The sequence below is a fragment of the Sycon ciliatum genome, chromosome 1, assembly GCF_964019385.1.
Source record: "Sycon ciliatum chromosome 1, ocSycCili1.1, whole genome shotgun sequence".
Lineage (NCBI taxonomy): Eukaryota > Metazoa > Porifera > Calcarea > Leucosolenida > Sycettidae > Sycon > Sycon ciliatum.
This window is the reverse complement of record NC_088643.1, coordinates 79,074,803-79,102,272: the sequence shown is the minus strand read 5'-3', so window position 1 is coordinate 79,102,272 and position 27,470 is coordinate 79,074,803. Positions and strand designations below refer to the sequence as shown.

The window sequence follows — 27,470 nt, the reverse complement described above, 5'->3', positions numbered from 1 at the left end:
ATACCCGAGGCAAATACGTCATCACAATTTGAACGTCTTTTTCGTGGACGTGTTGCCGCGCGCGCCGCGCGCGGCATAAAAACAAAAATTTAATCTTGACTGCACTTTTTTTTACTTTGCCTACAATTTTTGCCTGGCTTTGGTTTGGCGATACATGTATTCTCAAAATGCTACGCGGCAGTCATTCAAATAATTAAAAACAAAGACAATAGTTTTCAGTACTTGTCCACACTACGTACACGCTCTTGCATGCATGGAGCAATACGTTATGGTACAGATGTAGCAGAAACTCACAAGTAGTTTGTGCCTGCGTTCCTGCATCGCCGAAGCTTGAACTAATTATTTCCACGAAATGTGGAAAGCCTGGAACCATGCTCAGGATGTGAATTAGTAAACACATTCACTTTTATTTGGTCGGAACAAGAGAGATCCAGTCATCGGTTGAACTGAAGGCAGCACTATTTGGCTAGCTCACCATGAGCGGGCAAAACGATGTACAAGATATTCTCGGAGACACGCGTCCAGAGCAGTCTGCAGCGTCCATTCCATCTAAAGATGCCATCCTCTCAGCAAGCAAAGTATGTTTGCAGATGTGCGTGTCTGTGTCTGTGTGTATGCAGTGGCTCAACTGTTTATAGACTATAGTTAGACTGTAGTACACAATGCACATGAAAAAGATGACCAACCTTGGCTATAGAGCTTTTCAAGGACAGACCAACGGTCACTTTTTGGGATCATGTGCGAAAATTTTTTGAATCGCTGGTGAACAGGCGAAGCACAGGTCACATTCAATTAGGACAGGAATGGACGCATGGAGGTGAAAGAAGCACTAGGATGCCGCTCAACTTCATGTCCGACACTTGTGTGTGTACAGTGCGTACACACCATTAACTTGAATGACAAAATGGGTGCTTGCACTGTTTTTAAGTAGGGCTGCAACGGGTAGGGGTTTTGCGAAAACTCTGTACTCCAACTACCCGATCGAGTTCTCAGGCGCAAACTGCTACCCGACTACCCGCTCTCATTACGGGTAGCACAGGTAACCTACTACGCTTAGTACGCGATGACACATGTACACCTGGTTTTTTGATCTGTAAAGTCTCTTGGAGGTACATGTACTCCTTTCACCCAGAAAATGTGTACAGAGGACGTCACAATGACATTGTGCACGTGGTCGATTGGTGCGGAAAACGAAAGGTATAAGGATTTAATGGTGAGAAATAGCCACTTCAACAACCTGTGTGTTGCCATATCGAGCTGAAATAATGGTGTTGATTGGTGCAATTCCAGCAACATTTAATACAGTAACGTTGGGATTGTAAGATAATGCAATAGACAGGTCTGGCTTTTTGTTTGTTTTGTATTTACATCTGAGCAGTAATCCTCCCCCGCCCCCCCCCCCCCCCGTCTTTCTTTCTCTCTCTTGATCACACTTTCTCTCGATCGCACTTTCTCTCTCTCTCTCTCTCTCTCTCTCTCTCTCTCTCTCTCTCTCTCTCTCTCTCTCTCTCTCTCTCTCTCTCTCTCTCTCTCTCTCTCTCTCTCTCTCTCTCTCTCTCTCTCTCTCTCTCTCTCTCTCTCTCTCTCTCTCTCTCTCTCTCTCTCTCTCTCTCTCTCTCTCTCTGTCTCTGTCTCTCTCTGTCTCTCTCTCTGTCTTTCCCTGAGCAACAATCCAAGCCTAGATGTTCTTTCAATACACGTTCTTCGAATCCCGATGCTACTGCAACTGCAGTGCAGTACTGGCCCATGAAATCCGCCCACTCACTTCAGCTCTATGCTGCAACTTACACTTGCATGGTGGACGTGTGAACTGAGTGGAGTTGTTCAGCTGCAGGGTGGCAAAGGTCTGCTTTAAACCACATGCAGAAAGTGCACCAGTTGTTGAATTTCACGTACCAGCACTGGTGTATGTTCAGTATTTGTTATGCTTGGGTGGGTGTAAATATCTCTATGGGAGTGGATGAGTGTACAATGAGTTGATCAGTTGTCTTTCATGCCATTATGCCTTCACCTCTATATTGTGTTATGTAGAAAAAGACTAAGAAGCAGCCCGAGGCTCCGTTCAAGAGGCCCGAGGGCATGTCCAGAGAGGTGTACGCCCTGTTATGTAGTGACAACACGTAAGTTGGTTTGTTAAAATATACTTCAACAACAACACGTGGGCATTGCACTTCAGAAGTATTACATTGCATTGAACCTGCCATGTAGACGAGAGTCCCTCCTCATTTGAATCAGTGTGTGTTACATTAGCACGCCCTGTCCAATCCGTGGCCCATCAAAGCCAAGAATATGGTAACAATCATGTCCTCTGTAGACTGAAATTTTCCACTTGTATCGCAGTAATGTTCTAGAAATCCAGAACGAAGCTTTAAATTATGATTACAATCGACTCCACTTATAATATAACGAACTCGGTGATAACGAATTTCGTGATATAGCGAACCCTTGTCCATGTCCCTGTTTGAACCCATGCAAAATGGACCCTTTATAGCGAACAGTTTCGTTTATAACGAACCAAATCTTGTAGGGCCGCATGTAAACCAAGTACACTCCTACTGTTATGGGCCACTTGCCAGTCATGACTTGCTGCTTGTATAGTGTAAGTGCTTTTCTGTTATAACGAACTTTGGCTATAAAGAACTAATTCTCCTTCACAATGGTGTTCGTTATATCAGGAGTCGACTAATTATCCCGATGTTCTAGTTACCTAACAACAGTACAGCAGAAGACACGAGTCATGTCTATTTAGATCCATCCTGAAAATTGAAATATTTTATTCTGGGATTTTACTGTAGTTGTGACCAAGTGGCTGGGGTGTAATAGTCAAACCCTCATTAATTATAGTTTGGTTTGTATTGGCATTTAGTCTTCTGGGTTAGCGAACACTAATCTATGCCGTTTTGGGAACAAAAAATCACAAGTCAGGGCTGGTCTTTCTAGCACTGCCACTAACGTTGTAAGGAGTGCAAGGGAATGGTTTGCTTTCTACCAGTGGCTTTCTCACTTTAAAACTTGTCGCTGACTGGAGTCTAGTATGATAGAGCACGTCGCTGTGCCTTGCTGGGTTGCCCTTCAGTGGTGCGCTTCTTTCATCTGGACTATGTACATGTGTTGACCCTGTGCAGAATCCCGCCACAAGTTGTGTCAAGTGACACTACGCATGGTTACAAGGCGGCCAAGGCCAAGCTAGGGCGAGCCAGCGTGCGCAAGTGGACATGGATGCCGTTCAAGAACCCTGCTCGATCGGTACGCTAGCGCTGTGCATGGCTGTCAGTCTTTAAAGTGTAGTCTGGTATACATGTAGTCCAGCAGTGATGAAAGTCACAAGAAAACGACGTTTAAATCCATAAAGCAGTGATCTAGCCAAAGCCGGCTCAGCCGGCGGTGGCAGAATGCCGGCTGGGAGGGCGACCTGCCAGCTGAGACAGCTCCAAGGGTAATTTTGGCCCGCTGCAGTCACTCCCATGTAGACTGTAGTGCCCCATATCCTAGGCGTAGGTATGTACAGTACAGTACGTAGCACTGGCTACTCAGGCTCAGTGCTAGCTCTTCACTCAAGCTCAAATACACTTGAGTATGCACTTGAGTACGTCAGTAAAATGTAACACTACACAGGTTGGGTCATGGTTCGCTGCTTCTGGTGGTGTACATGGCTGTGGCTAGGCTGGGTCTTGTCAGATGACCAATGTACACTGCATGCAGACATGACGTTGGTGAACACATGATCCATGCTCATGTAGCTGTTTGCTTCCTTTTTCATATTTTGTTAATTTACCTATAATCACATTCACGTTCACAACTGCCTGATGAATGCCCATAATTGGACGAAGCGAAAGGAGATGCAAGCTGCAATGAAAGATTTGTAGTGGTGTGTGTGTGTGTCTGTGTGGATCCGTGACTGATGGCGGGGGTCTGGGGGCGCAGCCCCCAGAAGGATGCATTTTAACTAGAACGTTGGCCGGCTGGCATAAAATCCTGGCTAGACCTCTGTAAAGTAGTTGTTCTTTTGTCATGGTATGACTACGTGCACACCTTTTCTAGCGTTTATAGTCCAGCAGCATGCTTATTTGTCGCTGCTCGCCCGTGAAAAGTAAGTGATCAGCTGTTTTGCTATGGGTTGTCCTCCATCCTCTGCCCTAGGACTAGCCTGTGCACACCCTTCAGATCATTCACATTGATACACATGTACATATGCATTGTATTCATTGTATTGAGATCTGCAGTTGGTATGCCGTAAGTCTTGATTTGAGTTGAGTAGAACACCTTCGTTTTTATTGAGAGAAATGTTGATCAGTACATGCTACATGCTAACGGCTTGCGTAAAGCGCTTTACTAAGTGGTAGTTTAAAAACATTCTGTGTTCCATTGTTTTCTTTGTCTTCTTTTCTTCTTCTCTTTTTCATGTAGGATGGCCTGGTGCTGAACCACTGGCGTCGGGCTGAGGACGAGGGGAAGGAGTATGCGTTCTCTCGCTTTGACAAGGTGAGTGAATTGTCTGATGGGCTTGCATGTACATGTAGTATGTGACTGCTATGTGTTACTCCGAAGAAGTAGCTCCTACAAAGGCCACTGTGCGTGAAATAACTGCATGTGGGTTGTTCATGTGCCTGAGCTGCATTGGTGCACTGCAGCTGAATTTCGTATCTCTGTCATTGCCAAAACGTAGATGGCGTGTGACGTGGAAGATTATTTTTCTGACTCACTCTTTAATAATACACAGCGTTTCTCTCCCTATTTTCCACGCCTCTTGTTTTGCTCGTACAGCCGCTAGAGATTATCAAGTACTCGGATGTTGAGTATGAGGTAGGCTCACTCATTCTCTGCTACTAGCCTGCCTGTGGTTTACTTGTTACCTTTCGAAATTGAGTGCATGTAGTCCTGCTGGTGAATGCTGTTGTGACTTTGTGTAGTCGCTTCTATTCTGTAGGATGGACACTATTTGCAACCTATTTTGAGGTGTGTTGAATTGCAAATTTTGAACCTCACAGACTTCCAAGTACATGTAGCAGTATTGATCTGAACGTCATTCAAACTTCTATCACAATAAACGAGAGAGCTTGGAAGCTCAGGGCCCTACGCTATGCTTTTTTGCCTTGATGACCTAGACGAAAAAGCATAGGGATGTTATAAATTCTTATAAGTTTCTACTTTTTGTTTTTAGACATAACCTGGGATTCGAACCCGCACTATCACCCTGCATGCATCCCCCGATACACTTCGCATACATACTAATTCTTCCAAGTTGCTTCACGTTATGATCTTGTATTTGAAAGCCCTATTTGAATATGCATTGTGGCCAGCCGTCTTTGATTGTACGGTACAGTACGGGATAGGTACGGGACAGGTACGGTCGAGGGTAATACCGTCTACCGCCTTGATGACGGCAAAAAAAAGAAAAGGGATGTTCTAAATTTTTCAATTCTCCTATTTTTTCCAGGCATTACCTGGGATTCGACCTCGCACTATCGCCCTACATGCATTCTACCATACACTTCGCATTCATACTCATTCTTCCAAGTTGCTTCACGTTATGATCTTGCGTTTGAAAGCCCTATTTGAATATTGCGGCCAGCTGTATGTGGCCAGCTGTGTTTGATGGTACGGTACGGTACGGGACAGATACGGCATAGCGCCAGGCGTGACACAAACACCAAATTAAAGCTGTGTGGACCCTGGCTAGCGCCAGACGTTACTGAAGTAACGTCTTCTGCATAGCTACGGGAATAATAATATTATAGCAGCTCAAATACCTGCAGGTCTCATATTCTGGAACGCAATATCCCCCGCCAACATTACCTTGTTTTACTGTATACTCTATGTAATTTTTTTCTGTTCTATTGTTTGCAGCAACACTTGGAGAAGGACCAGCAGTCGGAACCGTCTTGGAACCGTGAAGAGACTGATCATCTCTTCGACCTTTGCAGGTGTGTGGCCAGCTGTGACGTACTGTAGCTTCTGGGCCTGCCAGTTCTCTTCTCTTTGGGTGCATCTAAATAACTTTATGATGCGTTTCAGGGAAGACGTCTGACCGTACAATGTTCCACCCAGGATGGTATGTGTGTTTTGTGTGTTGTTGCTACAGACGATTTGACCTGCGGTTCTTCGTTGTTCATGATCGATTTGATCATGACAAATACACGGTGAGAAAACTATGATGGAAGGAGCGGGAGCTACTGCCACTGGCATGTGTAACTTGAGAATTCGTCCATGTATGTTTGTACAGTGTAGGTGTGAGTGCGTGCGTGCCCGCGCGCGCGCGCGCGTGTGTGCGTGAGAAGTGTGTCATATATGGCAGTGCAGTATACACCCGTCCCACCTCCCTCTCATAAGAACTTTCTCTCGTTTCTCTCTCTCTCTCTCTCTCTCTCTCTCTCTCTCTCTCTCTCTCTCTCTCTCTCTCTCTCTCTCTCTCTCTCTCTCTGTCTTCCTCTCTCTCTTCCCCTCTTGAATATACAGCAACGGTCAGTGGAGGATATAAAGGAACGATACTATGATGTGTGCAACAAGATTGAAGCTGTGAGTCGTTGCACGTGCCCGCGTGTGTTATGATTACTAGTAGGCCTAGACAGATCCTACCGGCTATTCTTTCGGCAAAATATCGAAGAATTTAAAGAGCGGAAATTGCCGGCAAAATCGGAGCAAAATATCGAGATGTTGGGTAAAATCGATGCCTGATACTTGGATTTCCTTGTTTCTTACTCGTTCAGCAGGACACACTGCCCAGGACGAGATCATGTGACTCATGTCACCGAAATATCACTGGGATTCACTGTGGATCGACATGATTTTGGAAGAACTCAGGGACACGTGCCTGGAAACCTGTGTTGAGAAACCGACCCTGCGACTTTTATGAAACGTTGTACGAGATTGTACGGGAAGGATAAAATACACGTTATTCCGGAGCAAAATGGAGCAAAATATCGAGTTTCTTGTGCAAGGCTCGGCAAAATATCGAAGATTTCGCAGCAACATTTTGCGGCAAAATATCGAGGTGAGTGGAGCAGAATCTGTCTGGGCCTACTCTACAGTATGTAATCCTTGCATTCAAATAACCATGGCGACATGGCTGCTGTTGCCGTTCAGGAGATTTACAGCATGCTGCTTCACCTGAGGACCTAGAACTTGAAGTCAATGCCTTTCATGTCCTATTACATCTCTCTTACCACGCTAATATTTGGTTGCTACTGTAAGACATGTTATTATAACGAGTCGCAAATTTAACGATTGTCCAAAATTCATAGGTTAACGAGAAGATATGTTAACGATCTTGCAGTATTCTGCCATATCCACACACAGCATATATGAAGCAGTACGGCCTCAACGGATCTTATTATAACGAAGAAATGTCATCCGTTAAAACGTTAGATTTGCTTCCTCGTTATATATACATGTCTTACAGTATATTGTTTTGTCTTTGTGAAGGCACGGAGCTCAACTTCTGCAACTGGCGCTCCGTTAGTCTGTGCGTATGATGCGCAACATGAAACCCTCAGAAAGCAGCAACTTGAGAAGCTGTATTCTCGGACTAAGGAGCAGGTAATCGCTGATTGCCGTGTGTGTGTACTTCTTTTTCTGATGATGATAATACGGTGGCTTGCCTGTGTGTGTATGTCAACAGTTAGCATTGTTTCAGAACAAATCTTTTTGCTGGTTACTAGGAGTTGCCGCACATTGCAATGTATTTGAAGTAGGATTATATTTATTTGATATTTATTGGTATTGTCTTCCACTCTTCCAGTGCAATTGTCTCTCGGTTAGTCTGACTTACCCTCACATGGGTGGTGTGCTTTAAAACATATATCTATTTCCTGTTCTGTTGTCAATTGCTTTACCCTCGCTCATTGCACGCCAAGGTCCAAGAGGAGCTATCACTGCTGGCTGAACTGCGCAAGATCGATGCTCGAAGAAAGGAGCGCGAGCGCAAGCAGATGGATCTTCACAAGCTGATGGCAGCTGCAGAAGTTTCCGAACGGTGAGAGAGTTTTTGCATCCTAGTACTTCAAGTCTGCTGGTCGCTACCTGGTAGTGTTGCTAGCGCTTATTGTACACTCAGTCTTCAACCTTCCTTTCTTCACTAACCTTCATAATTATGCTGTACTGTGTAGTGAATGAGTAACACAAGTTGCCGAGAAAATGCTTCTGCTGGTTTGTTCTTCGTAGAACGAGTAGCCAGTGCATGCGTTTGTATGGGATCATCAGCTTTGTTCCTCGATTTAATTCCGTTTGAACAATGTACTACTATTCCAAATGTCCCCATCCTCTTACTGCATGGCTGCAATGCTGCATCTGTATATTTACTTTCATGGGAGAGTTGGTCTTCAAGTTGGTCGATAGGCTTCCTTTAACCGTGCTTATCATTTTTCCTTCTCTACTACGAATATCCACACAGGAAGTCAGAGAAGAAGAAGAGCAAAAAGAAGGGCTCGCACGTTCCCGCTCCTGGTGCTGGAAAACAAAAGGTTTGTGTTGTTTTCTTGCTGCTGCTGCCGCTGCTGCTGGGGCTGAGAGTGGTATTGAGGTGGGTGTAGGTAGTTTTGCTATGTTAATACATCTTGAAGGCGTGTCAGCTCGGAGGATTTAGAGTGTTACACTGTAACCTATCAAGTCCCGGGTACTGTACACATCTGTGTTGCATATGCTTTGGAGCTGGAGCTTGTGTGCCACTCCCCTTCACCCATATGTAGCTGCATGTTAGTACTTCCTCCGTTAACAAAAACTTCGTGATGGATTTTGATGGATATGAAAATGCTTAGAACAGGTCAAGAACAGTTTGTATCGACTGCCAATCACTGGACGAAGGTGATTCAGGCTATGTACAGCGTCTTTACAAGAGACACTGTTGGCGGAATGAGCAGAGAGTTCAGTTTGCGTCGCTTTCGCTCGACCAATTTTTGACCTGCGTCGCTGTCGTCATCTGCTGCACGCGCGTCGTCATCTGCTGCACGCGAGTCGTCATCTCTCTCGAGCCGTTGTTCCGCTCGTTTCAGCCTTCCCTCGGCTTCTTTGATCACACTCCGCTGACCTTGATGTCGCCGTCGTTCAAGTAAGTTGGCTTTCAAGCTGCGTGATCCGCCGCGATGGCGATTACTCGTTTCCACCAGGGAGTCGTGAAACATTTTTAATTTTTACGACTCCCTGGTTTCATCTTCGCTATCCAGAACTCCACGAAACAAGGAGTAAAGGCACAGCCAAACTGATTCCATTTTCTCTAATGGATACCCCTGCCAGCACTGAACGGCAGCGGCTAGCAAGTCCAATCGACTTTCTTTAGCCATGAGACTCGCATCGGACTGCAGACTTCCTGAAAGAATGCATGGTGATCATCATTCAAATCTGGGCTTTGCGCAGGTTGAACAAGAACTTGAGTTCAGAGTTTGTTTCATTGAGCCGTGCGATCGGAGCAGCTCCTTGTTCACTCGCTCATTGTGTGGGCTCGCTGCTCCATTTTATCGCTCTCTATCGCTCTCCAACTTACTTAGTGCTAAAGTGGTAGAGAGGCCAAGCAGCGCAATATATCCCTCGGAGAAGTGGTATATCAGTTTCGCTCACTATGACTGTCATCACCTATGTTGCCACAGCGCAACCATCGATTCCGCTCGGCTTGTTGTGAAAGGTCGCTTGCCTTGCATCGTACCTCTTTCATGGCATGCCAGGGAAGGCCAAGAAAGTGATTGCGACTCATTTCACGGCAGTTTGTGCCCAAATCAGCCCCTCAAAAATCCATCATGAAGTTTTTGTTAACGGAGGAAGTACCAGTACTTGTTGTTGGTTTGCGTGTGCTGGTACTTGGTGGTTTTGATCAGATGGTCAATCACGCTGAGACGTATCCTAAATATTGTTCCATGGTGAAGAGCACAGGACTGTGTGTGGTATGTACTAGGTAGTACTGGTTTATGAAAAGTGCTGCAATCGGGGTCGTCTGTCGTTGTCTCGGTTGTGTTCTTGCAGGGCAGTGCTGCCGACGCTTCAAACAGTGCCGTTGGTGTGTTCAAGCCTTTCGACAAAGCAGCCGGAGTCTCACTGCGCAGCTCCAAGGTCAGATTCATTCCTTGGTGTTAAACACCAGTGCTCTGCATGCTGGCAATAGTATCTTAGGATTCTCAGCCCACAGGAGATTGTTGTCATTCCTGTGCTACGTGTATACCGTAAAGTCTTGTATAAAAGCCGCGGCTTCTATGACTTTCTTGGTGAAATTTTGCAGGCTTCTATACAAGACAGGTATTTCTATGTATGTCAACACTAAAACCAGGCTTATGTGTGATTTGATGGGCCCAAAATTGTGGCTTCTATTCGAGGGCGGCTTTTTACAAGACTTTACGGTATGCTAGTATCCTTGGCTTCTGCTCTATCAGCAGTGTTTCACTCTAGTCGGTTAAAAAACCCTTTTTTACAGCAGTATGACGGATGTATCCACCATGACTGTTCAGTGCATGCTGAAGACACTCAAATCTCGTCACTCGGCTTTCCTTGAACCAGATTGAAAGTTCTATTCGCATCAGAAAATGCTCGGCTGCCTGCTTGAACAAATCCAATGTTGATACGAGGTAGAATAGTGGTGGTACAACATTGAACGCTCCCAACGTATTTTCGTCCCGCAGCAAATATTCACTTCCACGTGCTTTGTCATTCAAGGGATTTCCTTCCACCTCTGCCCTGTTGCATAACAACCCAGGCATGCATAGACCAGTGTGATGCCACTGATGTCAGATGCAGACTGTGAGCTGTCAGCTGTAAAAGAGAACCAATGCTCTATGATCATGAATATTACGAAATACATGTACAAGCAATTTGTTCCATTTTCGTATACGTATTCTTTAGAGTATGGACTATGACTTGGTGAGGTTGTTCTCCAGCTGATGATATAATAATAAAACTGGCAGTAGTGTGTGTGTGTGTGTGTGTGTGTACGTGTGTGTAATACCCTGATGCCGTCAATCCTTTTCTGCACCTTGTCCTCACCCACTTACTGAGGTGTGGTGAGCCCATAAGTGGGATCATTTCAAGTCCACCCTAGTTTGGGGATTTCAGGGGGTGTCGGCCGTTGGGTGGTTCAATGGCCAATTGAGTCATCTTTCCAAGATTCCTTTTGAGTCTCTCTCCCCTCTCCCGGGGAGACCCACGTGACCAGTTTTGGCAGTGAGCAAGTACAAGTACGTGTGTGTGTGTGTGTGTGTGTGTGTGTGTGTGTGTGTGTGTGTGTGTGTGTGTGTGTGTGTGTGTTCATGTTTCGAATACCTGTCCATGAGGCCCAAAGTTGATGTAGGGAAATGATTCCGATGAATGTTAGGATTTGAGCAGCTTACATCCATGTCGCATGCTACTGTTTACCAGGAATAGGTGAGCACGGAAAGCGAGCTGGTCGAGTAACGTTATGGCCATGTCCCTTACGTCACTCGCACTGGACTTATGCTGCTATGACTTATACTGTTAGCCTGCAACCTACCGGCGGTATGTTCAAGCAGAGATTTGGACACATATGCTTTTGGCTATTTGCCCTTGCCACAGATCAAGCTCTATCCGACCAGCTTCCCACAACGACGTAGCAAGGTGATTGATCAAGTGCTGGAAGATTTGGGCGTCGGTAAGTGATTCATCTCATGATTCCACAGCTTATTATCCTGGGTCACACTCTTTCCTCTGGTCATGATTCCTCTTTGTGGCCCTTTGATTGAATGAAGTATTCGAAGACCCGCTCAAATGAATCGTACAGTCTCTACAAAGTTACTGATCTGCAGGGGTGTGTGTGTGTGTGTGTGTTGTGATTGTTCTTGTGTGCGTGTGTCTTACCTGCTGTTTCTGCACACAGGTGTGAATCCCATTGCCACGGAGAAGGTCTGTGTTGCGTTCAATGAACTGAGGTAGGTATTGGCAGTTGTGTACTACTAGTACATGTACTCGTTGACTGCTGCCTAACAGACCTCCGTTTTCTGTTGCTGGTGCTGTGTCCATGTTTCATGCCCTCTGCATGTCCCTACTGCCACGGGACTGTTATTCTATTGAACTGGAGAAGCGTCCAGTAGGACCAATTAAAAACAGTAATTTATTGTGGCCAAACCAGTGTTGTTTCTACTGACACTCATAAGTCAGCATGTGTGTGTGTGTCTGTGTGTGTATGTGTGCTTGTGTGCGTGTGTCTGTATGTGTGTGTGCATCTCTGGATTTTAGAAATCGGATTGTTCTTTTACTGGAGCTGAAGAATGCAGCTGACGGGCTTGACTATGAAATTCAGTCTTTCAAGTAAGTTTTTTTTATTTTTACGCGTACATGTAGCTGTCGCTTTGCGGGTACTTCACTCTGTGACTCTTTGAAAGTGTCCTGATTCTTTGCTGTACATGCACCATGGGTGATATTGCCTGGCGATATGATTCTGGTGATATTCATTGATCACACAATCCTGGTGATGCTTATTGGTCATAATTATGATCCAGCGCATGCATGATTGGTTTTGCCCCCAAGTACGAGTATATAAACCAGTGATGCTGCTCTGCATATGGGTTCGGGAAAGCGTAGTTTGTAGCTCACATCCTTTTGGCGCATGGTGGCGGTAAATACTAATACCATGGGCTGTACTGATGCAGTGCATCTGTGCAGGTGCAGATCGCAGCAAATTGTTCAGGTGTGTGCATGTTTCAAAAGCTATTGTTCTTGACTTTCTTGTTATTGTTGACTGTGTGACTCGCGTTGCAGGCACGAGTATGAAATCCTGGTGCAGTCTGGCACCAAAACCCCTACAGGTAGGCTGTTCACTACTTCCTGTTTTGTCCAGCTGTCTTCCACGCACGCTGCTGCCATACTTTGCAGTTGTGTTTGTTTGGGTCTCTGTATGTGTGCTCATATCTGTATGTGTGCCATCATATGTAGCCAGTGAGTGGCAAACACATGGCCATGTTGCTAGTTGGCCCAGTCTAGTGTACTAGTAGTAGTACCTAGTAACCATCGCTGATCACGAATGCAGTCACTGACATTTCACTGACATTATTCATGGTGTGTGTGGTGATGTTGAGTTCAACTAGAAAGAAACCTTTCTGAAACTAGATTACTCAATCTCTGGGCAGCTAGCTGTTTTGATTTTGTTAGCTCTCGTTAGTGAGTTACTGGCCAAGCCTATTAAATGAATGACAGTGCATTTTTAAACCGGCTCAAAACATCAACGTCAGAGTGCTCTAGCCCGCAGTGAGCTTTGCACAACGGCAGATAGCTTTCACGCTAACCAGAAAGAGTGCTCAACCAAGCCGAGGCGAGGAAGCGAAATATTCAATCTCCGGACAGCTAGCTAGCTGTTTCGATCTTGTTAGATCTTGTCAGCGGAGCTCCAAACTACGGACCGAACTGATCGCACTGAAGTCTACTGAACGACAGAGCGAGGCTCAAAACATCAAAGTCAGAGTGCTCTAACTGCGGGATGCCGAAAGGCGGGCTCACCAACCCTGCATGGCAACTTCCCCATATCTAACCCCCACGACGAAGTGAATACTGTAGTAGTCATACTGGCCGAAGTAGAAAATAGATAATAAAAACTGTGATAAGCACAGCAAGCGTTGCATAGGGGTGGATAACAAAAAGCTGTCACCAACCAGAAAGAGCTAGCCAAGCTGAGGAGAGGGAGCATAATACTCAATCAATTCTTGTTTGTCTTTTCTTGTGCAGATGCCACTTTGATGCAGGAGCTTGCTAAGGTACTTGTTTCTATTCCATTTCCATTTGTAGTCTATTTCATTATCAATTTTGTATTCAAGACGCTGACTGTGATACAGCTATCGAGTTTATTATGACAAACGATTCTCCGTGTCCAGAGACAAGGTTTCAAAACGTGTCACCAAAGAATAGCCAAACAGAAAGGAACATGCCAGATCAGATCAGTGCTCATGCATATTTCCATAGAAGTCATGTGTAGTACAAATCAAGCTGGGGGTGCGCATGAGGGCACAGTGCGTACGGTAGGTGTGAACAAACGTACTGTCACACGCGTACGCGGAGCACAGTACATATGTAACATTGCATACGTTATTTAATAACGTATACAATCATGATAACAAAACACTGACCACATGTACAGTGTTTCTGGAGGGGAACATGATGGTGTAGATGGAGAGCTCTTGTGTTTAGCTTGACCTAACGTTGCACGCGCATGTGCATGTACATTGTACGTGAGCAAGACCCTGAACGAAGGAGTGGTGAGAGTGTGTGACAGCGCTATGCATGTATGAGCAAGACCCTGAACGAAGGAGTGGTGAGAGTGTGTAACAGCGCTATGCATGTATGAGCAAGACCCTGAACGAAGGAGTGGTGAGAGTGTGTAACAGCGCTATGCATGTATGAGCAAGACCCTGAACGAAGGAGTGGTGAGAGTGTGTGACAGCGCTATGCATGTATGAGCAAGACCCTGAACGAAGGAGTGGTGAGAGTGTGTAACAGCGCTATGCATGTATGAGCAAGACCCTGAACGAAGGAGTGGTGAGAGTGTGTAACAGCGCTATGGATGTATGAGCAAGACCCTGAACGAAGGAGTGGTGAGAGTGTGTGACAGCGCTATGCATGTATGTGCAAGACCCTGAACGAAGGAGTGGTGAGAGTGTGTAACAGCGCTATGCATGTATGAGCAAGACCCTGAACGAAGGAGTGTTGAGAGTGTGTAACAGCGCTATGCATGTATGAGCAAGACCCTGAACGAAGGAGTGGTGAGAGTGTGTAACAGCGCTATGCATGTATGAGCAAGACCCTGAACGAAGGAGTGGTGAGAGTGTGTAACAGCGCTATGCATGTATGAGCAAGACCCTGAACGAAGGAGTGGTGAGAGTGTGTAACAGCGCTATGCATGTATGAGCAAGACCCTGAACGAAGGAGTGGTGAGAGTGTGTGACAGCGCTATGCATGTATGAGCAAGACCCTGAACGAAGGAGTGGTGAGAGTGTGTAACAGCGCTATGCATGTATGAGCAAGACCCTGAACGAAGGAGTGGTGAGAGTGTGTAACAGCGCTATGGATGTATGAGCAAGACCCTGAACGAAGGAGTGGTGAGAGTGTGTAACAGCGCTATGGATGTATGAGCAAGACCCTGAACGAAGGAGTGGTGAGAGTGTGTAACAGCGCTATGGATGTATGAGCAAGACCCTGAACGAAGGAGTGGTGAGAGTGTGTAACAGCGCTATGCATGTATGAGCAAGACCCTGAACGAAGGAGTGGTGAGAGTGTGTAACAGCGCTATGCATGTATGAGCAAGACCCTGAACGAAGGAGTGGTGAGAGTGTGTAACAGCGCTATGCATGTATGAGCAAGACCCTGAACGAAGGAGTGGTGAGAGTGTGTAACAGCGCTATGCATGTGTGAGCAAGACCCTGAACGAAGGAGTGGTGAGAGTGTGTAACAGCGCTATGCATGTATGAGCAAGACCCTGAACGAAGGAGTGGTGAGAGTGTGTAACAGCGCTATGCATGTATGAGCAAGACCCTGAACGAAGGAGTGGTGAGAGTGTGTGACAGCGCTATGCATGTATGAGCAAGACCCTGAACGAAGGAGTGGTGAGAGTGTGTAACAGCGCTATGCATGTGTGAGCAAGACCCTGAACGAAGGAGTGGTGAGAGTGTGTAACAGCGCTATGCATGTATGAGCAAGACCCTGAACGAAGGAGTGGTGAGAGTGTGTAACAGCGCTATGCATGTATGAGCAAGACCCTGAACGAAGGAGTGGTGAGAGTGTGTGACAGCGCTATGCATGTATGAGCAAGACCCTGAACGAAGGAGTGGTGAGAGTGTGTAACAGCGCTATGCATGTGTGAGCAAGACCCTGAACGAAGGAGTGGTGAGAGTGTGTAACAGCGCTATGCATGTATGAGCAAGACCCTGAACGAAGGAGTGGTGAGAGTGTGTAACAGCGCTATGCATGTGTGAGCAAGACCCTGAACGAAGGAGTGGTGAGAGTGTGTAACAGCGCTATGCATGTGTGAGCAAGACCCTGAACGAAGGAGTGGTGAGAGTGTGTAACAGCGCTATGCATGTATGAGCAAGACCCTGAACGAAGGAGTGGTGAGAGTGTGTAACAGCGCTATGCATGTATGAGCAAGACCCTGAACGAAGGAGTGGTGAGAGTGTGTAACAGCGCTATGCATGTATGAGCAAGACCCTGAACGAAGGAGTGGTGAGAGTGTGTGACAGCGCTATGCATGTATGAGCAAGACCCTGAACGAAGGAGTGGTGAGAGTGTGTAACAGCGCTATGCATGTGTGAGCAAGACCCTGAACGAAGGAGTGGTGAGAGTGTGTAACAGCGCTATGCATGTATGAGCAAGACCCTGAACGAAGGAGTGGTGAGAGTGTGTAACAGCGCTATGCATGTGTGAGCAAGACCCTGAACGAAGGAGTGGTGAGAGTGTGTAACAGCGCTATGCATGTGTGAGCAAGACCCTGAACGAAGGAGTGGTGAGAGTGTGTAACAGCGCTATGGATGTATGAGCAAGACCCTGAACGAAGGAGTGGTGAGAGTGTGTAACAGCGCTATGCATGTGTGAGCAAGACCCTGAACGAAGGAGTGGTGAGAGTGTGTAACAGCGCTATGCATGTGTGAGCAAGACCCTGAACGAAGGAGTGGTGAGAGTGTGTAACAGCGCTATGCATGTGTGAGCAAGACCCTGAACGAAGGAGTGGTGAGAGTGTGTAACAGCGCTATGCATGTATGAGCAAGACCCTGAACGAAGGAGTGGTGAGAGTGTGTAACAGCGCTATGCATGTGTGAGCAAGACCCTGAACGAAGGAGTGGTGAGAGTGTGTAACAGCGCTATGCATGTGTGAGCAAGACCCTGAACGAAGGAGTGGTGAGAGTGTGTAACAGCGCTATGGATGTATGAGCAAGACCCTGAACGAAGGAGTGGTGAGAGTGTGTAACAGCGCTATGCATGTATGAGCAAGACCCTGAACGAAGGAGTGGTGAGAGTGTGTAACAGCGCTATGCATGTATGAGCAAGACCCTGAACGAAGGAGTGGTGAGAGTGTGTAACAGCGCTATGCATGTATGAGCAAGACCCTGAACGAAGGAGTGGTGAGAGTGTGTAACAGCGCTATGCATGTATGAGCAAGACCCTGAACGAAGGAGTGGTGAGAGTGTGTAACAGCGCTATGCATGTATGAGCAAGACCCTGAACGAAGGAGTGGTGAGAGTGTGTAACAGCGCTATGCATGTATGAGCAAGACCCTGAACGAAGGAGTGGTGAGAGTGTGTGACAGCGCTATGGATGTATGAGCAAGACCCTGAACGAAGGAGTGGTGAGAGTGTGTAACAGCGCTATGGATGTATGAGCAAGACCCTGAACGAAGGAGTGGTGAGAGTGTGTAACAGCGCTATGCATGTATGAGCAAGACCCTGAACGAAGGAGTGGTGAGAGTGTGTAACAGCGCTATGGATATATGAGCAAGACCCTGAACGAAGGAGTGGTGAGAGTGTGTAACAGCGCTATGGATGTATGAGCAAGACCCTGAACGAAGGAGTGGTGAGAGTGTGTAACAGCGCTATGCATGTATGAGCAAGACCCTGAACGAAGGAGTGGTGAGAGTGTGTAACAGCGCTATGGATGTATGAGCAAGACCCTGAACGAAGGAGTGGTGAGAGTGTGTGACAGCGCTATGCATGTATGTGCAAGACCCTGAACGAAGGAGTGGTGAGAGTGTGTAACAGCGCTATGCATGTATGAGCAAGACCCTGAACGAAGGAGTGTTGAGAGTGTGTAACAGCGCTATGCATGTATGAGCAAGACCCTGAACGAAGGAGTGGTGAGAGTGTGTAACAGCGCTATGCATGTATGAGCAAGACCCTGAACGAAGGAGTGGTGAGAGTGTGTAACAGCGCTATGCATGTATGAGCAAGACCCTGAACGAAGGAGTGGTGAGAGTGTGTAACAGCGCTATGCATGTATGAGCAAGACCCTGAACGAAGGAGTGGTGAGAGTGTGTGACAGCGCTATGCATGTATGAGCAAGACCCTGAACGAAGGAGTGGTGAGAGTGTGTAACAGCGCTATGCATGTATGAGCAAGACCCTGAACGAAGGAGTGGTGAGAGTGTGTAACAGCGCTATGGATGTATGAGCAAGACCCTGAACGAAGGAGTGGTGAGAGTGTGTAACAGCGCTATGGATGTATGAGCAAGACCCTGAACGAAGGAGTGGTGAGAGTGTGTAACAGCGCTATGGATGTATGAGCAAGACCCTGAACGAAGGAGTGGTGAGAGTGTGTAACAGCGCTATGCATGTATGAGCAAGACCCTGAACGAAGGAGAGGTGAGAGTGTGTAACAGCGCTATGCATGTATGAGCAAGACCCTGAACGAAGGAGTGGTGAGAGTGTGTAACAGCGCTATGCATGTATGAGCAAGACCCTGAACGAAGGAGTGGTGAGAGTGTGTAACAGCGCTATGCATGTGTGAGCAAGACCCTGAACGAAGGAGTGGTGAGAGTGTGTAACAGCGCTATGCATGTATGAGCAAGACCCTGAACGAAGGAGTGGTGAGAGTGTGTAACAGCGCTATGCATGTATGAGCAAGACCCTGAACGAAGGAGTGGTGAGAGTGTGTGACAGCGCTATGCATGTATGAGCAAGACCCTGAACGAAGGAGTGGTGAGAGTGTGTAACAGCGCTATGCATGTGTGAGCAAGACCCTGAACGAAGGAGTGGTGAGAGTGTGTAACAGCGCTATGCATGTATGAGCAAGACCCTGAACGAAGGAGTGGTGAGAGTGTGTAACAGCGCTATGCATGTATGAGCAAGACCCTGAACGAAGGAGTGGTGAGAGTGTGTGACAGCGCTATGCATGTATGAGCAAGACCCTGAACGAAGGAGTGGTGAGAGTGTGTAACAGCGCTATGCATGTGTGAGCAAGACCCTGAACGAAGGAGTGGTGAGAGTGTGTAACAGCGCTATGCATGTATGAGCAAGACCCTGAACGAAGGAGTGGTGAGAGTGTGTAACAGCGCTATGCATGTGTGAGCAAGACCCTGAACGAAGGAGTGGTGAGAGTGTGTAACAGCGCTATGCATGTGTGAGCAAGACCCTGAACGAAGGAGTGGTGAGAGTGTGTAACAGCGCTATGCATGTATGAGCAAGACCCTGAACGAAGGAGTGGTGAGAGTGTGTAACAGCGCTATGCATGTATGAGCAAGACCCTGAACGAAGGAGTGGTGAGAGTGTGTAACAGCGCTATGCATGTATGAGCAAGACCCTGAACGAAGGAGTGGTGAGAGTGTGTGACAGCGCTATGCATGTATGAGCAAGACCCTGAACGAAGGAGTGGTGAGAGTGTGTAACAGCGCTATGCATGTGTGAGCAAGACCCTGAACGAAGGAGTGGTGAGAGTGTGTAACAGCGCTATGCATGTATGAGCAAGACCCTGAACGAAGGAGTGGTGAGAGTGTGTAACAGCGCTATGCATGTGTGAGCAAGACCCTGAACGAAGGAGTGGTGAGAGTGTGTAACAGCGCTATGCATGTGTGAGCAAGACCCTGAACGAAGGAGTGGTGAGAGTGTGTAACAGCGCTATGGATGTATGAGCAAGACCCTGAACGAAGGAGTGGTGAGAGTGTGTAACAGCGCTATGCATGTGTGAGCAAGACCCTGAACGAAGGAGTGGTGAGAGTGTGTAACAGCGCTATGCATGTGTGAGCAAGACCCTGAACGAAGGAGTGGTGAGAGTGTGTAACAGCGCTATGCATGTGTGAGCAAGACCCTGAACGAAGGAGTGGTGAGAGTGTGTAACAGGGCTATGCATGTATGAGCAAGACCCTGAACGAAGGAGTGGTGAGAGTGTGTAACAGCGCTATGCATGTGTGAGCAAGACCCTGAACGAAGGAGTGGTGAGAGTGTGTAACAGCGCTATGCATGTGTGAGCAAGACCCTGAACGAAGGAGTGGTGAGAGTGTGTAACAGCGCTATGGATGTATGAGCAAGACCCTGAACGAAGGAGTGGTGAGAGTGTGTAACAGCGCTATGCATGTATGAGCAAGACCCTGAACGAAGGAGTGGTGAGAGTGTGTAACAGCGCTATGCATGTATGAGCAAGACCCTGAACGAAGGAGTGGTGAGAGTGTGTAACAGCGCTATGCATGTATGAGCAAGACCCTGAACGAAGGAGTGGTGAGAGTGTGTAACAGCGCTATGCATGTATGAGCAAGACCCTGAACGAAGGAGTGGTGAGAGTGTGTAACAGCGCTATGCATGTATGAGCAAGACCCTGAACGAAGGAGTGGTGAGAGTGTGTAACAGCGCTATGCATGTATGAGCAAGACCCTGAACGAAGGAGTGGTGAGAGTGTGTGACAGCGCTATGGATGTATGAGCAAGACCCTGAACGAAGGAGTGGTGAGAGTGTGTAACAGCGCTATGGATGTATGAGCAAGACCCTGAACGAAGGAGTGGTGAGAGTGTGTAACAGCGCTATGCATGTATGAGCAAGACCCTGAACGAAGGAGTGGTGAGAGTGTGTAACAGCGCTATGGATATATGAGCAAGACCCTGAACGAAGGAGTGGTGAGAGTGTGTAACAGCGCTATGGATGTATGAGCAAGACCCTGAACGAAGGAGTGGTGAGAGTGTGTAACAGCGCTATGCATGTATGAGCAAGACCCTGAACGAAGGAGTGGTGAGAGTGTGTGACAGCGCTATGGATGTATGAGCAAGACCCTGAACGAAGGAGTGGTGAGAGTGTGTAACAGCGCTATGGATGTATGAGCAAGACCCTGAACGAAGGAGTGGTGAGAGTGTGTAACAGCGCTATGCATGTATGAGCAAGACCCTGAACGAAGGAGTGGTGAGAGTGTGTAACAGCGCTATGCATGTATGAGCAAGACCCTGAACGAAGGAGTGGTGAGAGTGTGTAACAGCGCTATGCATGTATGAGCAAGACCCTGAACGAAGGAGTGGTGAGAGTGTGTAACAGCGCTATGCATGTATGAGCAAGACCCTGAACGAAGGAGTGGTGAGAGTGTGTAACAGCGCTATGGATGTATGAGCAAGACCCTGAACGAAGGAGTGGTGAGAGTGTGTAACAGCGCTATGGATGTATGAGCAAGACCCTGAACGAAGGAGTGGTGAGAGTGTGTAACAGCGCTATGCATGTATGAGCAAGACCCTGAACGAAGGAGTGGTGAGAGTGTGTAACAGCGCTATGCATGTATGAGCAAGACCCTGAACGAAGGAGTGGTGAGAGTGTGTAACAGCGCTATGCATGTATGAGCAAGACCCTGAACGAAGGAGTGGTGAGAGTGTGTAACAGCGCTATGGATGTATGAGCAAGACCCTGAACGAAGGAGTGGTGAGAGTGTGTAACAGCGCTATGGATGTATGAGCAAGACCCTGAACGAAGGAGTGGTGAGAGTGTGTAACAGCGCTATGGATGTATGAGCAAGACCCTGAACGAAGGAGTGGTGAGAATGTGTAACAGCGCTATGCATGTATGAGCAAGACCCTGAACGAAGGAGTGGTGAGAGTGTGTGACAGCGCTATGGATGTATGAGCAAGACCCTGAACGAAGGAGTGGTGAGAGTGTGTAACAGCGCTATGGATGTATGAGCAAGACCCTGAACGAAGGAGTGGTGAGAGTGTGTAACAGCGCTATGGATGTATGAGCAAGACCCTGAACGAAGGAGTGGTGAGAGTGTGTAACAGCGCTATGCATGTATGAGCAAGACCCTGAACGAAGGAGTGGTGAGAGTGTGTAACAGCGCTATGCATGTGTGAGCAAGACCCTGAACGAAGGAGTGGTGAGAGTGTGTAACAGCGCTATGGATGTATGAGCAAGACCCTGAACGAAGGAGTGGTGAGAGTGTGTAACAGCGCTATGCATGTATGAGCAAGACCCTGAACGAAGGAGTGGTGAGAGTGTGTAACAGCGCTATGGATGTATGAGCAAGACCCTGAACGAAGGAGTGGTGAGAGTGTGTAACAGCGCTATGGATGTATGAGCAAGACCCTGAACGAAGGAGTGGTGAGAGTGTGTAACAGCGCTATGCATGTATGAGCAAGACCCTGAACGAAGGAGTGGTGAGAGTGTGTAACAGCGCTATGCATGTATGAGCAAGACCCTGAACGAAGGAGTGGTGAGAGTGTGTAACAGCGCTATGGATGTATGAGCAAGACCCTGAACGAAGGAGTGGTGAGAGTGTGTAACAGCGCTATGCATGTATGTGCAAGACCCTGAACGAAGGAGTGGTGAGAGTGTGTAACAGCGCTATGCATGTATGAGCAAGACCCTGAACGAAGGAGTGGTGAGAGTGTGTAACAGCGCTATGCATGTATGAGCAAGACCCTGAACGAAGGAGTGGTGAGAGTGTGTAACAGCGCTATGGATGTATGAGCAAGACCCTGAACGAAGGAGTGGTGAGAGTGTGTAACAGCGCTATGCATGTATGAGCAAGACCCTGAACGAAGGAGTGGTGAGAGTGTGTAACAGCGCTATGGATGTATGAGCAAGACCCTGAACGAAGGAGTGGTGAGAGTGTGTAACAGCGCTATGCATGTGTGAGCAAGACCCTGAACGAAGGAGTGGTGAGAGTGTGTAACAGCGCTATGCATGTATGTGCAAGACCCTGAACGAAGGAGTGGTGAGAGTGTGTAACAGCGCTATGCATGTATGAGCAAGACCCTGAACGAAGGAGTGGTGAGAGTGTGTAACAGCGCTATGCATGTATGAGCAAGACCCTGAACGAAGGAGTGGTGAGAGTGTGTAACAGCGCTATGGATGTATGAGCAAGACCCTGAACGAAGGAGTGGTGAGAGTGTGTAACAGCGCTATGCATGTATGAGCAAGACCCTGAACGAAGGAGTGGTGAGAGTGTGTAACAGCGCTATGGATGTATGAGCAAGACCCTGAACGAAGGAGTGGTGAGAGTGTGTAACAGCGCTATGGATGTATGAGCAAGACCCTGAACGAAGGAGTGGTGAGAGTGTGTAACAGCGCTATGCATGTATGAGCAAGACCCTGAACGAAGGAGTGGTGAGAGTGTGTAACAGCGCTATGCATGTATGAGCAAGACCCTGAACGAAGGAGTGGTGAGAGTGTGTAACAGCGCTATGGATGTATGAGCAAGACCCTGAACGAAGGAGTGGTGAGAGTGTGTAACAGCGCTATGCATGTGTGAGCAAGACCCTGAACGAAGGAGTGGTGATAGTGTGTAACAGCGCTATGCATGTATGAGCAAGACCCTGAACGAAGGAGTGGTGAGAGTGTGTAACAGCGCTATGCATGTATGAGCAAGACCCTGAACGAAGGAGTGGTGAGAGTGTGTAACAGCGCTATGCATGTATGAGCAAGACCCTGAATGAAGGAGTGGTGAGAGTGTGTAACAGCGCTATGCATGTATGAGCAAGACCCTGAACGAAGGAGTGGTGAGAGTGTGTAACAGCGCTATGCATGTATGAGCAAGACCCTGAATGAAGGAGTGGTGAGAGTGTGTAACAGCGCTATGCATGTATGAGCAAGAACCTGAACGAAGGAGTGGTGAGAGTGTGTAACAGCGCTATGCATGTATGAGCAAGACCCTGAACGAAGGAGTGGTGAGAGTGTGTGACAGCGCTATGCATGTATGAGCAAGACCCTGAACGAAGGAGTGGTGAGAGTGTGTGACAGCGCTATGGATGTATGAGCAAGACCCTGAACGAAGGAGTGGTGAGAGTGTGTGACAGCGCTATGCATGTATGAGCAAGACCCTGAACGAAGGAGTGGTGAGAGTGTGTAACAGCGCTATGCATGTATGAGCAAGACCCTGAACGAAGGAGTGGTGAGAGTGTGTAACAGCGCTATGCATGTATGAGCAAGACCCTGAACGAAGGAGTGGTGAGAGTGTGTAACAGCGCTATGCATGTATGAGCAAGACCCTGAACGAAGGAGTGGTGAGAGTGTGTAACAGCGCTATGCATGTATGAGCAAGACCCTGAACGAAGGAGTGGTGAGAGTGTGTAACAGCGCTATGGATGTATGAGCAAGACCCTGAACGAAGGAGTGGTGAGAGTGTGTAACAGCGCTATGCATGTATGAGCAAGACCCTGAACGAAGGAGTGGTGAGAGTGTGTAACAGCGCTATGGATGTATGAGCAAGACCCTGAACGAAGGAGTGGTGAGAGTGTGTAACAGCGCTATGGATGTATGAGCAAGACCCTGAACGAAGGAGTGGTGAGAGTGTGTAACAGCGCTATGCATGTATGAGCAAGACCCTGAACGAAGGAGTGGTGAGAGTGTGTAACAGCGCTATGCATGTATGAGCAAGACCCTGAACGAAGGAGTGGTGAGAGTGTGTAACAGCGCTATGGATGTATGAGCAAGACCCTGAACGAAGGAGTGGTGAGAGTGTGTAACAGCGCTATGCATGTGTGAGCAAGACCCTGAACGAAGGAGTGGTGATAGTGTGTAACAGCGCTATGCATGTATGTGCAAGACCCTGAACGAAGGAGTGGTGAGAGTGTGTAACAGCGCTATGCATGTATGAGCAAGACCCTGAACGAAGGAGTGGTGAGAGTGTGTAACAGCGCTATGCATGTATGAGCAAGACCCTGAACGAAGGAGTGGTGAGAGTGTGTAACAGCGCTATGCATGTATGAGCAAGACCCTGAACGAAGGAGTGGTGAGAGTGTGTAACAGCGCTATGCATGTATGAGCAAGACCCTGAATGAAGGAGTGGTGAGAGTGTGTAACAGCGCTATGCATGTATGAGCAAGACCCTGAACGAAGGAGTGGTGAGAGTGTGTAACAGCGCTATGCATGTATGAGCAAGACCCTGAATGAAGGAGTGGTGAGAGTGTGTAACAGCGCTATGCATGTATGAGCAAGAACCTGAACGAAGGAGTGGTGAGAGTGTGTAACAGCGCTATGCATGTATGAGCAAGACCCTGAACGAAGGAGTGGTGAGAGTGTGTGACAGCGCTATGCATGTATGAGCAAGACCCTGAACGAAGGAGTGGCGAGAGTGTGTGACAGCGCTATGGATGTATGAGCAAGACCCTGAACGAAGGAGTGGTGAGAGTGTGTGACAGCGCTATGCATGTATGAGCAAGACCCTGAACGAAGGAGTGGTGAGAGTGTGTAACAGCGCTATGCATGTATGAGCAAGACCCTGAACGAAGGAGTGGTGAGAGTGTGTAACAGCGCTATGCATGTATGAGCAAGACCCTGAACGAAGGAGTGGTGAGAGTGTGTAACAGCGCTATGCATGTATGAGCAAGACCCTGAACGAAGGAGTGGTGAGAGTGTGTAACAGCGCTATGCATGTATGAGCAAGACCCTGAACGAAGGAGTGGTGAGAGTGTGTAACAGCGCTATGCATGTATGTGCAAGACCCTGAACGAAGGAGTGGTGAGAGTGTGTAACAGCGCTATGCATGTATGAGCAAGAACCTGAACGAAGGAGTGGTGAGAGTGTGTAACAGCGCTATGCATGTATGAGCAAGACCCTGAACGAAGGAGTGGTGAGAGTGTGTGACAGCGCTATGCATGTATGAGCAAGACCCTGAACGAAGGAGTGGCGAGAGTGTGTGACAGCGCTATGGATGTATGAGCAAGACCCTGAACGAAGGAGTGGTGAGAGTGTGTGACAGCGCTATGCATGTATGAGCAAGACCCTGAACGAAGGAGTGGTGAGAGTGTGTAACAGCGCTATGCATGTATGAGCAAGACCCTGAACGAAGGAGTGGTGAGAGTGTGTAACAGCGCTATGCATGTATGAGCAAGACCCTGAACGAAGGAGTGGTGAGAGTGTGTAACAGCGCTATGCATGTATGAGCAAGACCCTGAACGAAGGAGTGGTGAGAGTGTGTAACAGCGCTATGCATGTATGAGCAAGACCCTGAACGAAGGAGTGGTGAGAGTGTGTAACAGCGCTATGCATGTATGAGCAAGACCCTGAACGAAGGAGTGGTGAGAGTGTGTAACAGCGCTATGCATGTATGTGTACTACAGTAGTGTACTAGTATGGCCGCAGACTTTGAGACAGGCTCTATTATGCTGTGCGATGATTTCACTTTTAGTACTTCAGTACATGTACACGTTGCTCAGAGTGCCTGTATGCATGACTAACTGGGGTCCACGACTTTGTTGTAGTTAAATCAGTCAACAGTGGATTTCCGACGTTAGGCCCTTTCCCGTTGTGCACATACAGTGAAATGTTTAGTCTGACGATCCGTCACAAACAATGAGACGGGTGCTCTATAGGCGAGGTACAGTGTTGATCCGAGGTCGAATGACATCACAACAATATGCAGGGCCTTCAAGAAAGTACTTCAGATCTGATGCAAACATAAAAGAATGTTATCTCCAGTGTGCTTAGTTCTGAACTGTGTCACTGTACTCTGTTGTTTGCTTCTGCTGACTCAGACGCCAATGAAGAGTGCTACCCTTCAGATTATCGACCAGGCCAACAGCAAGGAAGCAGGAACAACAATGGTAAGTCATAATTCCATGATGCCAGCTTCATTTGGTCCATCCATTCATAGTAGTAGTATGTTCGCAAGTCTCGTCTGGTCGAGAGAAAAAAGAACCTACTATATGTCCATGTAGTACTAATGGTAAGTCAACTGGAAGTCAGCTGGAAGCCGGTTGTATTGTTCCTCTGGAGGAGCGTGCGTTCACTTCCACGGTGAGTGAGGAAAGTACATGTTCTGAGACCCGAGCCGCACACATCACCACTCTATATCTATAAACTGCCTACATGTTTGCGATGTAATAATGTTCGCTTTGCGAGCAGAGCGGAGCGCGAATGTTTACCAGCGTGTGTTTACCAGCGTGTGATCAAAACTTCAAGTTCAACAGTGGGTGTTTATGTGTGGCCACTGTGCTCCACGAATATTTGCCATCGTAAACTTGTTTCTGCGAAATTGCGAAATTTAGTGACGCAAATATTTAAATAGGAATGGGTTTGCTCCCACACTGGAGCTCGCGCTATTCCGCCGACGACTTGACATTTAAATAAGCGGTTTTAATACTGTATTATTCTCCATCAGTTGCTGTGCCTCGAAACCGAGGGAACAAGACTGTTTCATTTTTTCTTGCAGCAGGGCATACCATTATAGGAGCTGTGATGTAGTGTTTTTCTTTAAAAGTGCAGGACGGAGGAATGAAGCTATGGAGCAGAGTGTGACGAAAGGATCGTCAATCGAATCACACAATGTATGCGTGTGTGTGCGTGCGTGATGTTATGAAATATGTCAATATTCATTGCTTGTTTTTGGATCTCTCCTTGTGTGTTTGCAGCGTAAGCGCCGGGCTACGTCATCAATAGATGCTGCAGCAATGCTGAAGCGAAAGAAGACGTAGTAGTAGTAGTAGTGGACCTAGTGGTGGTGGTGGTGGTGGTGGTGGTGGTGGTGGTGGTGGTGGTGGTGGTGGTGGTGGTGGTGGTGGTGGTGGTGGTGGTGGTGGTGGTGGTGGTGGTGGTGGTGGTGGTGGTGGTGGTGGTGGTGGTGGTTGTTGTTGTTGTTGTTGTTGTTGTTGTTGTTGTTGTTGTTGTTGTT

At 47.6% G+C, this 27,470-nt stretch overlaps 1 protein-coding gene across 1 annotated transcript; it reads left to right on the top strand.

Annotated features, from left to right (window-relative positions):
* Nucleotides 1-167: 167 nt before the first annotated feature.
* On the top strand, nt 168-27,314 carry LOC135805684 (DNA methyltransferase 1-associated protein 1-like). Its single transcript, XM_065319768.1, has 19 exons — nt 168-578; nt 2,032-2,120; nt 3,126-3,246; nt 4,408-4,482; nt 4,765-4,803; nt 5,848-5,924; nt 6,083-6,140; nt 6,457-6,516; nt 7,423-7,536; nt 7,854-7,972; nt 8,390-8,459; nt 9,949-10,035; nt 11,506-11,581; nt 11,807-11,858; nt 12,166-12,237; nt 12,688-12,734; nt 13,648-13,676; nt 26,335-26,403; nt 27,211-27,314. Exons 1-19 carry the CDS (start codon nt 477-479, stop codon nt 27,271-27,273), a joined length of 1,419 nt encoding a protein of 472 aa, XP_065175840.1. The 5' UTR covers nt 168-476; the 3' UTR covers nt 27,274-27,314.
* Nucleotides 27,315-27,470: the final 156 nt, after the last annotated feature.